Source organism: Hyla sarda, assembly GCF_029499605.1.
Source record: "Hyla sarda isolate aHylSar1 chromosome 1 unlocalized genomic scaffold, aHylSar1.hap1 SUPER_1_unloc_8, whole genome shotgun sequence".
In the NCBI taxonomy this organism is placed as follows: domain Eukaryota; kingdom Metazoa; phylum Chordata; class Amphibia; order Anura; family Hylidae; genus Hyla; species Hyla sarda.
Window position 1 is genome coordinate 769629 of NW_026607594.1, and position 14040 is coordinate 783668.

At 42.3% G+C, this 14040-nt stretch overlaps 1 protein-coding gene across 1 annotated transcript; it reads left to right on the plus strand.

The window, feature by feature from the left end:
• Nucleotides 1-1602: 1602 nt before the first annotated feature.
• On the plus strand, nucleotides 1603-13545 carry LOC130298297 (oocyte zinc finger protein XlCOF22-like). The gene is made up of 4 exons (XM_056551228.1): nucleotides 1603-1725; nucleotides 1809-1873; nucleotides 2029-2550; nucleotides 12354-13545. The coding sequence occupies exons 1-4, from the start codon at nucleotides 1638-1640 to the stop codon at nucleotides 13293-13295; spliced, it is 1617 nt and encodes a 538-aa protein (XP_056407203.1). The 5' UTR covers nucleotides 1603-1637; the 3' UTR covers nucleotides 13296-13545.
• The last annotated feature ends 495 nt before the right edge of the window (nucleotides 13546-14040 follow it).

Below are 14040 nucleotides of genomic sequence, written 5' to 3' on the forward strand. Positions count from 1 at the left end.
TACATTATACAGTAATGGAGGGGTCTGGTGCTGACTGGAGAGGTGACACTGCTGGGACATTATACAGTAATGGAGGGGTCTGGTGATGACTGGAGAGGTGAGACTGCTGGGACATTATACAGTAATGGAGGGGTCTGGTGATGACTGGAGAGGTGACACTGCTGGGACATTATACAGTAATGGAGGGGTCTGGTGATGATTGGAGAGGTGACACTGCTGGGACATTATACAGTAATGGAGGGTCTGGTGATGACTGGAGAGGTGACACTGCTGGGACATTATACAGTAATGGAGGGGTCTGGTGATGACTGGAGAGGTGACACTGCTGGGACATTATACAGTAATGGAGGGGTCTGGTGATGACTGGAGAGGTGACACTTCTGGGACATTATACAGTAATGGAGGGGTCTGGTGATGACTGGAGAGGTGACACTGCTGGGACATTATACAGTAATGGAGGGGTCTGGTGATGACTGGAGAGGTGACCCTGCTGGGACATTATACAGTAATGGAGGGGTCTGGTGATGACTGGAGAGGTGACACTGCTGGGAATGCTGGGACATTATACAGTAATGGAGGGGTCTGGTGATGACTGGAGAGGTGACACTGCTGGGAATGCTGGGACATTATACAGTAATGGAGGGGTCTGGTGATGACTGGAGAGGTGACACTGCTGGGACATTATACAGTAATGGAGGGGTCTGGTGATGACTGGAGAGGTGACACTGCTGGGACATTATACAGTAATGGAGGGGTCTGGGGATGACTGGAGAGGTGACACTGCTGGGACATTATACAGTAATGGAGGGGTCTGGTGATGACTGGAGAGGTGACCCTGCTGGGACATTATACAGTAATGGAGGGGTCTGGTGATGACTGGAGAGGTGACACTGCTGGGACATTATACAGTAATGGAGGGGTCTGGTGATGACTGGAGAGGTGACACTGCTGGGACATTATACAGTAATGGAGGGGTCTGGTGATGACTGGAGAGGTGACACTGCTGGGAATGCTGGGACATTATACAGTAATGGAGGAGTCTGGTGATGACTGGAGAGGTGACACTGCTGGGACATTATACAGTAATGGAGGGGTCTGGTGATGACTGGAGAGGTGACACTGCTGGGACATTATACAGTAATGGAGGGGTCTGGTGATGACTGGAGAGGTGACACTGCAGGGACATTATACAGTAATGGAGGGGTCTGGTGATGACTGGAGAGGTGACACTGCTGGGAATGCTGGGACATTATACAGTAATGGAGGGGTCTGGTGATGACTGGAGAGGTGACACTGCTGGGACATTATACAGTAATGGAGGGGTCTGGTGATGACTGGAGAGGTGACACTGCTGGGAATGCTGGGACATTATACAGTAATGGAGGGGTCTGGTGATGACTGGAGAGGTGACACTGCTGGGACATTATACAGTAATGGAGGGGTCTGGTGATGACTGGAGAGGTGACACTGCTGGGACATTATACAGTAATGGAGGGGTCTGGTGATGACTGGAGAGGTGACACTGCTGGGAATGCTGGGACATTATACAGTAACACCACTGGAGGGGTCGGGGTGATGACTGTATCATTATGTGTCAGGTTCCTATAAGGTGTCAGGACGTGGCGGTCTATTTCTCCATGGTGGAGTGGGAGTATGTAGAAGGACACAAGGATCAGTACAAGGATCAGGTCATGATGGAGGATCAGCAGCCCCTCACATCACCAGGTAATAGACATGACTATATACACACGTCCTCTCATTATTTGTATGTAAAGAATGAATTCAGTCTCTGTATGTGTTCCCTACAGTCAGATCCAGTAAGAGAACAGCACCAGAGAGGTGTCCCCGTCCTCTTCTTCCACAGGATGATCAGGTAGATGGAGATATTCCCTATGATCTGTAGAAGGGCTGTGAAGCTCTTGTGGTCAGTCCCCTCACCCTCCATGTCTCCTCATCTATAACATCCCACGTGACTCTTTCTATTGTCTGATGACTTTTATAATATTTGTTCTACATTTTATGAATTAGGGAGAAGATCGGAAGAATATTAATGCTCTAGAGGCATATGTGAGCGGTGATGAGCAGTATAAGGAGGACATTCTTACAGAGAAAGATCTGATCTATAATAATGCTACAGACATAAAGGAAGAAGATGAGACAGATGTGAGCGGTGATGAGCAGTATAAGGAAAATATTCCTAAAGAGAAAGATCTGATCCACATTAATGCTACAGAGATAAAAGAAGAAGAGACAGATGTGGGTGGTGATGAGCAGTATAAGGAGGACATTTCCACAGAGAAAGATCTGATCTATATTAATGCTCCAGACATAAAGAAAGAAAAGACAAATGTGAGTGGTGATGAGCAGTATAAGGAGGACATTCCTACAGGGAAAAATCTGATCTATATTAATGCTACAGATATAAAGGAAGAAGAAGCAGAGACAGATGTGAGCGGTGATGAGCAGTATAAGGAGGACATTCCTACAAGGAAAGATCTGATCTATATTAACGCTCCAGACATAATAGTAAAAGTAGAAGAAGAGACAGATGTGAGCCGTGATGAGCAGTATAAGGGGGACATTTCTACAAGTAACCACCCAGGTAAGTAGTGACCACTAAATATAGAGAAGGGTCACAGATTCTATTCAGTCACCGGCCAAAATAATTGTTTGTGTATTCTTTAAGCTCTGTGTCCTGTTAGTCTTTCCTACATTTAGCTAAAATGCAAACTAATATGAATCTAGAGAATAGTATAGAAAACAATGAGACATATACTAGATAACACAATACACAACATGTGAGACATATACCAGATAACACTATACACAACATGTGAGACATATACCAGATAACACTATACACAACATGGAGACATATATACTAGATAACACAATACACAACATGTGAGACATATACCAGATAACACTATACACAACATGGAGACATATACCAGATAACAGGATACACAACATGGAGACATATACCAGATAACACTATACACAACATGGAGACATATACCAGATGACACGATACACAACATGGAGACATATACCAGATAACACAATACACAACATGGAGACATATACCAGATAACACAATACACAACATGGAGACATATCCCAGATAACACAATACACAACATGGAGACATATACCAGATAACACAATATACAACATGGAGACATATACCAGATAACACGATACACAACATGGAGATATATACCGGATAACACAATACACAACATGGAGACATATACCAGATAACACAATACACAACATGGAGACATATACCAGATAACACAATACACAACATGGAGACATATACCAGATAACACAATACACAACATGGAGACATGTACCAGATAACACAATACACAACATGGAGACATATACCGGATAACACAATACACAACATGGAGACATATACCAGATAACACGATACACAACATGGAGACATATACCAGATAACACAATATACAACATGGAGACATATACCAGATAACACAATACACAACATGGAGACATATACCAGATAACACAATACACAACATGGAGACATATACCAGATAACACAATACACAACATGGAGATATATACACCAGATAACACAATACACAACATGGAGACATATACCAGATAACAGGATACACAACATGGAGACATATCCCAGATAACACAATACACAACATGGAGACATATACCAGATAACAGGATACACAACATGGAGACATATACCAGATAACACAATACACAACATGGAGACATATACCAGATAACACAATACACAACATGGAGACATATACCAGATAACACAATACACAACATGGAGACATATACCAGATAACACAATACACAACATGGAGACATATACCAGATAACACAATACACAACATGGAGACATATCCCAGATAACACAATACACAACATGGAGACATATACCAGATAACACAATATACAACATGGAGACATATACCAGATAACACGATACACAACATGGAGACATATACCAGATAACACAATACACAACATGGAGACATATAGCGGATAACACTATACACAACATGGAGACATATCCCAGATAACACAATACACAACATGGAGACATATACCAGATAACACAATATACAACATGGAGACATATACCAGATAACACGATACACAACATGGAGACATATACCGGATAACACAATACACAACATGGAGACATGTACCAGATAACACAATACACAACATGGAGACATATACCGGATAACACAATACACAACATGGAGACATGTACCAGATAACACAATACACAAGATGGAGACATATACCGGATAACACAATACACAACATGGAGATATATACCAGATAACACAATACACAACATGGAGACATATACCAGACAACACAATACACAACATGGAGACATGTACCGGATAACACAATACACAACATGGAGACATGTACCGGATAACACAATACACAACATGGAGACATGTACCAGATAACACAATACACAACATGGAGACATATACCGGATAACACAATACACAACATGGAGATATATACCAGATAACACAATACACAACATGGAGACATATACCAGACAACACAATACACAACATGGAGACATGTACCAGATAACACAATACACAACATGGAGACATGTACCAGATAACACAATACACAACATGGAGACATATACCAGATAACACAATACACAACATGGAAACATATACCAGATAACACAATACACAACATGGAGACATATACCAGATAACACAATACACAACATGGAGACATATACCAGATAACACAATACACAACATGGAGACATATACCAGATAACACAATACACAACATGGAGACATATACCAGATAACACAATACACAACATGGAGACATATACCAGATAACACAATACACAACATGGAGACATATACCAGATAACACAATACACAACATGGAGACATATACCAGATAACACAATACACAACATGGAGACATATACCAGATAACACAATACACAACATGGAGATATATACCAGATAATACAATACACAACATGGAGACATATACCAGATAACACTATACACAACATGGAGACATATACCAGATAACACAGTACACAACATGGAGACATATACCAGATAACAGAAGGAGTCTTTGAAGGATGGGTTCTCTCTCTTCCTCCGCATTATTAACAAGCAGCAACACATTTCCCTGCTGGGCCCTGGCTATTTAATATGCTACAGTTCTGTCTGCCTCCTGTTGAGCTTCTTGTGTCTCAACCACCAACCATCTACACTCCAGGAAGGAAAGAAAGGCGACAGACATGTCATTACCACAGGACTCCTGGCTGGGAAGCCAACAGTCTACTGTATTGAACAGTTTAAGCAAAAGACAAACACAATGAAAACAACAAAGTTTTTATTTTTATTTTTTTTATTATTAATTTAATTAATCAAGTGGCTGGATAGTAGCAGTCGGCATAAACATCAGGAACAAGAACTTTACTAGTTCAAAAATACAAACCTCATTATTTGGTTGTTTTAGAACAAAAACAAAGCTTCTCTATATGAACCTAAAACAAGATCTGTAAAACCTAGAAATGGTTTATATTAATCTTGAAATGTAGTTATAGGCTTAAAGGGGTACTCCGCCCCTAGACATCTTATCCCATATCCAAAGGATAGGGGATAAGATGTCAGATCGCCGCGGTCCCGCTGCTGGGGACCCCGGGGATCGCTGCTGCGGCACCCCGCTATCATTACTGTGCACAGCGAGTTCGCTCTGTGCGTAATGACGGGCAATACAGGGGCCAGAGCATCATTACGTCTCGGCTCCGCCCCTCATGACATCACGGCCCGTCCCCTTAATGCAAGTCTATGGCAGGGGGCGTGACAACCGCCACGCCCCCTCCCCATAGACTTGTATTGACGGGCCGTGATGTCAGGAGGGGCGGAGCCGTGACGTAATGATGCTCTGGCCCCTGTACTGCCCGTCATTACGCGCAGAGCGATCTCGCTGTGCGCAGTAATGATAGCGCGGTGCCGCAGCGGCGATCCCCAGGGTCCCCAGCAGCGGGACCCCGGCAATCTGACATCTTATCCCCTATCCTTTGGATAGGAGATAAGATGTCTGGGGCGGAGTACCCCTTTAAATGCAAATCAATTGAATGTAGAGTTCTAAGGAACAGAATTGCCTCTGCCGGATCCTCTTTCATAGTTAGTAGTAGGTGCATTGTTTGTCGACTCCGACTCCAGGTACCCAAAATTTCGTCCGACTCTGACTCCTCTATACCGACTCCACAGCACTGCTGCTCAGACAACTATTTCTGCAGACCCATCGCCACCTATAGGTTTATTGGATTTGCCCCTCTTCTCCTGGTGACTGAATCCATCACACTGCTGCTCATCTGACCACCGGCCGAGGTCGGACATCACTGAGGGCGACGATTAGCTGAGCTTTAGTTTGGTGGATTAACCAGAAGAAGGAAGAAGAGGGACACTGCGGAGGGTGGAGCGGGATACTGGAGGCATCGGGGGAGCAGCGGGGGAGGAAAGTCTTGTTGCTGTATAATGATGTGTAATAGGTATAATATTCTACAGTGAATACAACCTAAGGATTATGTATAAAAGTCCTCTACGAGGAATAAAAAACAAAAAATGTATTTACTATTGTGTAAAAGCCCCTCCCCTAATAAAAAGTAATATCACCCTTCTATTTCCATTTTACAAAAATAATAATAATAATAATAATAAACATATGTGGTATTCCCAAATAAGGAATTGTCCAAACTATTAAAATCTAATGTTTTGATGCCCTAGAGTCAACAGCCTAATCTTAAAAAAAAAAAAAAGCCAAATGCCAAAAATGGAGATTTTTGCTTACATATATAAAAAAAAAAAGGAAAAAACTCCTATCAATAGAGCACAGATGTAATGAATCAATACAGTGCACATTTACTGCATTCATCTGTATGAGCAATAGAATGATTGCTTATACAAGTCCCATACGAGGACTAAAAATGTAAATAAACCCCCTCTAATAATAAAAATGTAAATTTTTTTGGTGTCAGCAGAGAGCACTGTGCCCGTGATGTCAGCAGAGAGCTCTGTGTTTCAAACGGAAAATAATTTCCTCTGTAGTATTCAGCAGCTAAAAAGTACAGGAAGGATTAAGATTTTTTAATAGAAGTAATTTACAAATCTGCTTAACTTTCTGGCACCAGTTGTTTAAAAAAAAAAAAAAAAGTTTTTCACCGGAGTACCCCTTTAACCCCTTAACGACGCAGGACGTATATTTACGTCCTGCGCCGGCTCCCGCGATATGAAGCGGGATCGCGCCGCGATCCTGCATCATATCGCATCGGTCCCGGCGCTAATCAACGGCCGGGACCCGCGGCTAATACCACACATCGCCGATCGCGGCGATGTGCGGTATTAACCCTTTAGAAGCGGCGGTCAAAGCTGACCGCCGCTTCTAAAGTGAAAGTGAAAGTGACCCGGCTGCTCAGTCGGGCTGTTCGGGACCGCCGCGGTGAAATCGCGGCGTCCCGAACAGCTGATCGGACACCGGGAGGGCTCTTACCTGCCTCCCCGGTGTCCGATCGACGAATGACTGCTCCGTGGCTGAGATCCAGGCAGGAGCAGTCAAGCGCCGATAATGCTGATCACAGGCATGTTAATACACGCCAGTGATCAGCATAGGAGATCAGTGTGTGCAGTGTTATAGGTCCCTATGGGACCTATAACACTGCAAAAAAAATGTAAAAAAAAAAGTGTTAATAAAGGTCATTTAACCCCTTCCCTAATAAAAGTTTGAATCACCCCCCTTTTCCCATAAAAAAAATAAAACAGTGTAAAAAAAATAAACATATGTGGTATCGCCGCGTGCGTAAATGTCCGAACTATAAAAATATATCATTAATTAAGCCGTACGGTCAATGGCGTACACGCAAAAAAAATTCCAAAGTCCAAAAAAGCGTATTTTGGTCACTTTTTATATCATTAAAAAATGAATAAAAAGTGATCAAAAAGTCCGATCAAAACAAAAATCATACCGATAAAAACTTCAGATCACGGCGCAAAAAATGAGTCCTCATACCACCCCATACGTGGAAAAATAAAGTTATAGGGGTCAGAAGATGACATTTTTAAACGTATAAATTTTCCTGCATGTAGTAATGATTTTTTCCAGAAGTGCGACAAAATCAAACCTATATAAGTAGGGGATCATTTTATCCGTATGGACCTACAGAATAATGATAAGGTGTAATTTTTACCGAAATATGCACTGCGTAGAAACGGAAGCCCCCAAAATTTACAAAATGGCGTTTTTTTTTCGATTTTGTCGCACAATGATTTTTTTTTCCGTTTCGCCGTACATTTTTGGGTAAAATGACTAATTTCACTGCAAAGTAGAATTGGCGACGCAAAAAATAAGCCATAATATGGATTTTTAGGTGGAAAATTGAAAGGGTTATGATTTTTAAAAGGTAAGGAGGAAAAAACGAAAGTGCAAAAACGGAAAAACCCTGAGTCCTTAAGGGGTTAACCCCTTCAGGACGGAGCCCATTTTGGCCTTAAGGACCGGAGCGTTTTTTGCACATCTGACCACTGTCACTTTAAACATTAATAACTCTGGAATGCTTTTAGTTATCATTCTGATTCCGAGATTGTTTTTTCGTGACATATTCTACTTTAACATAGTGGTAAATTTTTGTCGATACTTGCATCCTTTCTTGGTGAAAAATCCGTAAATTTGATGAAAAATTTGAAAATTTAGCATTTTTCTAACTTTGAAGCTTTCTGCTTGTAAGGAAAATGGATATTACGAATACATTTTTTTTTGGTTCACATATACAATATGTCTACTTTATGTTTGCATCATAAAATTGACGTGTTTTTACTTTTGGAAGACACCAGAGGGCTTCAAAGTTCAGCAGCAATTTTCCGATTTTTCACAAAATTTTCAAACTCACTATTTTTCAGGGACCAGTTCAGGTTTGAAGTGGATTTGAAGGGTCTTCATATTAGAAATACCCCATAAATGACCCCATTATAAAAACTACACCCCCCAAAGTATTCAAAATGACATTCAGTCAGCGTTTTAACCCTTTAGGTGTTTCACACGAATAGCAGCAAAGTGAAGGAGAAAATTCACAATCTTCATTTTTTACACTCACATGTTCTTGTAGACCCAATTTTTGAATTTTTACAAGGGGTAAAAGGACAAAATTTTTACTTGTATTTGTAGCCCAATTTCTCTCGAGTAAGGACATACCTCATATGTCTATGTAAAGTGTTCGGCGGGCGCAGTAGAGGGCTCAGAAGCGAAGGAGCGACAAGGGGATTTTGGAGAGTACGTTTTTCTGAAATGGTTTTTGGGGGGCATGTTACCTTTAGGAAGCCCTTATGGTGCCAGAACAGCAAAAAAAAAACACATGGCATACCATTTTGGAAACTAGACCCCTCGAGGAATGTAACATGGGATAAAGTGAACCTTAATACCCCACAGGTGTTTCACGACTTTTGCAAATGTAAAAAAAAAATAAAAAATTTTACCTAAAATGCTTGTTTTCCCAAAAAAATTTTATTTTTAAAAAGGGTAATAGCAGAAAATACCCCTAAAAATTTGAAGCCCAATTTCTCCCGATTCAGAAAACACCCCATATGGGGGTGAAAAGTGCTCTGCTGGCGCACTACAGGTCTCATAAGAGAAGGAGTCACATTTGGCTTTTTGAACGCAAATTTTGCTCTGGGGGCATGCCGCATTTAGGAAGCCCCTATGGTGCCAGGATAGCAAAAAAAAAACACATGGCATACCATTTTGGAAACTAGACCCCTCGGGGAACGTAACAAGGGGTTAAGTGAACCTTTATACCCCACAGGTGTTTCACGACTTTTGCATATGTAAAAAAAAATATTATTTTTTACCTAAAATGCTTGTTTTCCCAAAAATTTAACATTTTTAAAAAGGGTAAAAGCAGAAAATACCCCCCAAAATTTGTAACACAATTTCTCCCGAGTACGGCGATACCCCATATGTGACCCTAAACTGTTGCCTTGAAATACGACAGGGCTCCAAAGTGAGAGCGCCATGCGCATTTGAGGCCTAAATTAGGGATTGCATAGGGGTGGACATAGGGGTATTCTATGCCAGTGATTCCCAAACAGGGTGCCTCCAGCTGTTGCAAAACTCCCAGCATGCCTGGACAGTCAACGGCTGTCCGACAATACTGGGAGTTGTTTTGCAACAGCTGGAGGCTCCGTTCTGGAAACAGTGGCGTACCAGACGTTTTTCATTTTTATTGGGGAGGGGAGGGGGGCTGTGTAGGGGTATGTGTATATGTAGTGTTTTTTACTTTTTATTTTATTTTTTGTGGTAGTGTAGTGTAGTGTTTTTAGGGTACAGTCGCACGGGCGGGGGTTCACAGTAGTTTCTCGCTGGCAATTTGAGCTGCAGCAGAAAGTTTGCGGCAGCTCAAATTTGCAGCCAGATACTTACTGTAAACCTCCGCCCATGTGAGTGTACCCTGTACGTTCACATTGGGGGGGGGACATCCAGCTGTTGCATAACTACAACTCCCAGCATGCCCGTTGGCTGTCGGTGACTGCTGAGAGTTGCAGTTTTGCAACAACTGTAGGCACACTGGTTATGTATCACTGAGTTTGTGACCTAACTCAGTGTTTCACAACCAGTGTGCCTCCAGCTGTTGCAAAACTACAACTCCCAGCATGTACGGTGCATGGTGTACGGTGACTGCTGAGTGTTGTAGTTTGCAACAGTTGGAGGCACACCGGTCGTGAAACACTGAGTTAGGTAAAAAAAAACTCTGAGTTTCACAACCAGTGTGCCTTCAGCTGTTGCAAAACTACAACTCTCAGCAGTCACCGACAGCCAACAGGCATGCTGGGAGTTGTAGTTATGCAACCAGCAGATGCACCACTACAACTCCCAGCATGCACTTTAGCTGTTTGTGCAAGCTGGGAGTTGTAGTTAGACAACAGCTGAAGGTACACTTTTCCATAGAAAGAATGTGCCTCCAGCTGTTGCAAAACCATAAGTCCCAGCATGCCCATAAGGGAATGCTGGGAGTTGTGGTGGTCTGCCTCCTGCTGTTGCATAACTACAGCTCCCAGCATGCCCTTTTTGCATGCTGGGAGCTGTTGCTAAGCAACAGCAGGAGGCTGTCACTCACCTCCAACGATCCAGACGCTGCAGGTCAGTCCCGCCGCCGCAGCTGCTCCTGGGGCCCCGATCCCAACAGGGGCGCCGGGGATCGGGGTCCCCAGCACCGGGGGTCGTCTTCCCGCACCCGCTCACGTCCTCCAGAAGAGGGGCGGAGCGGGTGCGGGAGTGACACCCGCAGCAGGCGCCCTGATTGGTCGGCCGGTAATCCGGCCGACGAATCAGGGCGATCGTGAGGTGGCACCAGTGCCACCTCACCCCTGCAGGCTCTGGCTGTTCGGGGCCGTCAGAGACGGCCCCGAACAGCCAGTAATTCCGGGTCACCGGAGACCCGATTGACCCGGAATCGCCGCAGATCGCTGGACTGAATTGTCCAGCGATCTGCGGCGATCGCCGACATGGGGGGGCATAATGACCCCCCCTGGGCGATATGCCGGGATGCCTGCTGAACGATTTCAGCAGGCATCCGGCTCCGGTCCCCAACCGGCTAGCGGTGGGGGCCGGAATTCCCACGGGCGTATGGATACGCCCTGCGTCCTTAAGGACTCGGGATGCAGGGCGTATCCATACGCCCTATGTCCTGAAGAGGTTAATGTAGGGTGGCATTACAATGCAAGATCGGTCCTACAAAAGCAAGCTCCCAAATGGCTCTGTACATGGGAAAATAAGAGTTATGGTTATGAGGAGGAAAAAAGAAAATTCAAGTTTAAATTTTCTAGGTTATTAAAGGGTTAATACTGATAATAAAATCTGTGTTATTCTCTGCAGATTCTTGTACCAGGAGATCAGAGGAGAATCTTATATCTTCAGATTATAAAGCAGATGATGATATCACACAAGATACATATGAAGAACATTCCATTATCCCAGATACACCCTCAGCCCTTCACAGCCAAGATCTGTCATCTCATCCTTATATACAGGTCCTGTCTTCTCAGTCATCACAGGATGTTCAGCAAAATAAAAGCCACAGAAGGGGTGTTGGACATCAACGAGCTCATACAGGAAAGAAAACATATTCATGCTCAGAATGTGGGAAATATTTTACATTTAAATCAGTTCTTGTACATCAAAGAACTCAGACAGGAGAGAAGCCATTTTCGTGTTCAGAATGTGAAAAAAATTTTAAGCGGAAATCACATCTTGTTCAACATGAAAGAACTCACACAGGGGAAAAAACATATTCATGCTCAGAATGTGGGAAATATTTTACATTTAAATCAGTTCTTGTACATCAAAGAACTCAGACAGGAGAGAAGCCATTTTCATGTTCAGAATGTGGGAAATGTTTTGCTCAGAAATCAATTCTTGTTCAACATCAAAGAACTCACACAGGGGAGAAGCCATTTTCATGTTCAGAATGTGGGAAATGTTTTACTCAGCAATCAAGTCTTGTTTATCATGAACGAATTCACACAGGAAAGAAGCCATTTTCATGTGTAGAATGTGAGAAATGTTTTACTAAGAAATCATATCTTGTTGTTCATCAAAGAACTCACACAGGAGAGAAGCCATTTTCATGTTCAGAATGTAAAAAATGTTTTAATCGGAAATCACATCTTGTTCAACATCAAAGAACTCACACAGGGGAAAAAACATTTTCATGTTCAGAATGTGGAAAATGTTGTACTAAGAAATCAGATCTTATAACACATCAAAGAACTCACACAGGGGAGAAGCCATTTTCATGTTCAGAATGTGGGAAATGTTTTACTCAGCAATCAAGTCTTGTTAATCATGAACGAATTCACACAGGAGAGAAGCCATATTCATGTGTAGAATGTGAGAAATGTTTTACTAAGAAATCATATCTTGTTGTACATCATAGAACTCACACAGGAGAAAAACCATTTTCCTGTTCAGAATGTGGAAAATGTTTTGCTCAGAAATCAGATATGGTTAAACATCAAAGAACTCACACAGGGGTGAAGCCCTTTTCATGTGCAGAATGTGCGAAATGTTTTACTGATCAAACAAGTCTTATTCAACATCAAAGAAATCACACAGGAGAGAAGCCATTTTCATGTGTAGAATGTGAGAAATGTTTTATTTGTATTTCAAATCTTCGTAAACATCAGAAAACTCACACAGGGGAGAAGCCATTTTCATGTTCATAATGTGGGAAATGTTTTATTTGTATTTCAAATCTTCTTAAACATCAGAAAACACACACAGGGGAGAAGCCATATTCATAATGTGGGAAATGTTTTATTTAGAAATCAACACCTATTAGACATTTAAGAATTCACAGAGGGGAGAAGCCAATTGAGAGCAATAAATGATGCAGATAACACATCTATATATTATCCATGTACATAGGATATCTGACATTTATACATATATCATATACTGCATCTCCAAACTTGTTACCAATTGTTAATAAAAGTTTTCTTTTAGGACGTAGTCACCGATCCAGCGATGTCATCACTAGAGTTTACATGGTAGGAGAAGAGTGTGATATATGGTCAGGGGTGTGAAAATTTAATTAAAAAAACTACTTGTCCATGGGACTAAAACGGAGCAAAATCTACTTGTCCCTCCTGAGGATCCACTTGTCCGGCCAATTTTCGCTTTTACCCTCTCGTTCTTTCCTCCTCACCCGATAATAACCATAACTACCTACTATAATGATACCTTTTAATTTTTCAAGAACATTCTCCGAACCAAATATATATATAAATATACGAGCTTTTGCCCGCGGCTTCGCTCTCGTTAAATTTGGGGTAACATGGATCTACTTTTTACGACCCTATAGTAAGGAGGCCGCTCTGGGTAAAGTCTACGGGCATCCGAACAACCCGAATTCTACCAAACATTACGTCTGCTGTTCCATGGAATTGAAGATCGACATCCTTCGAGGAC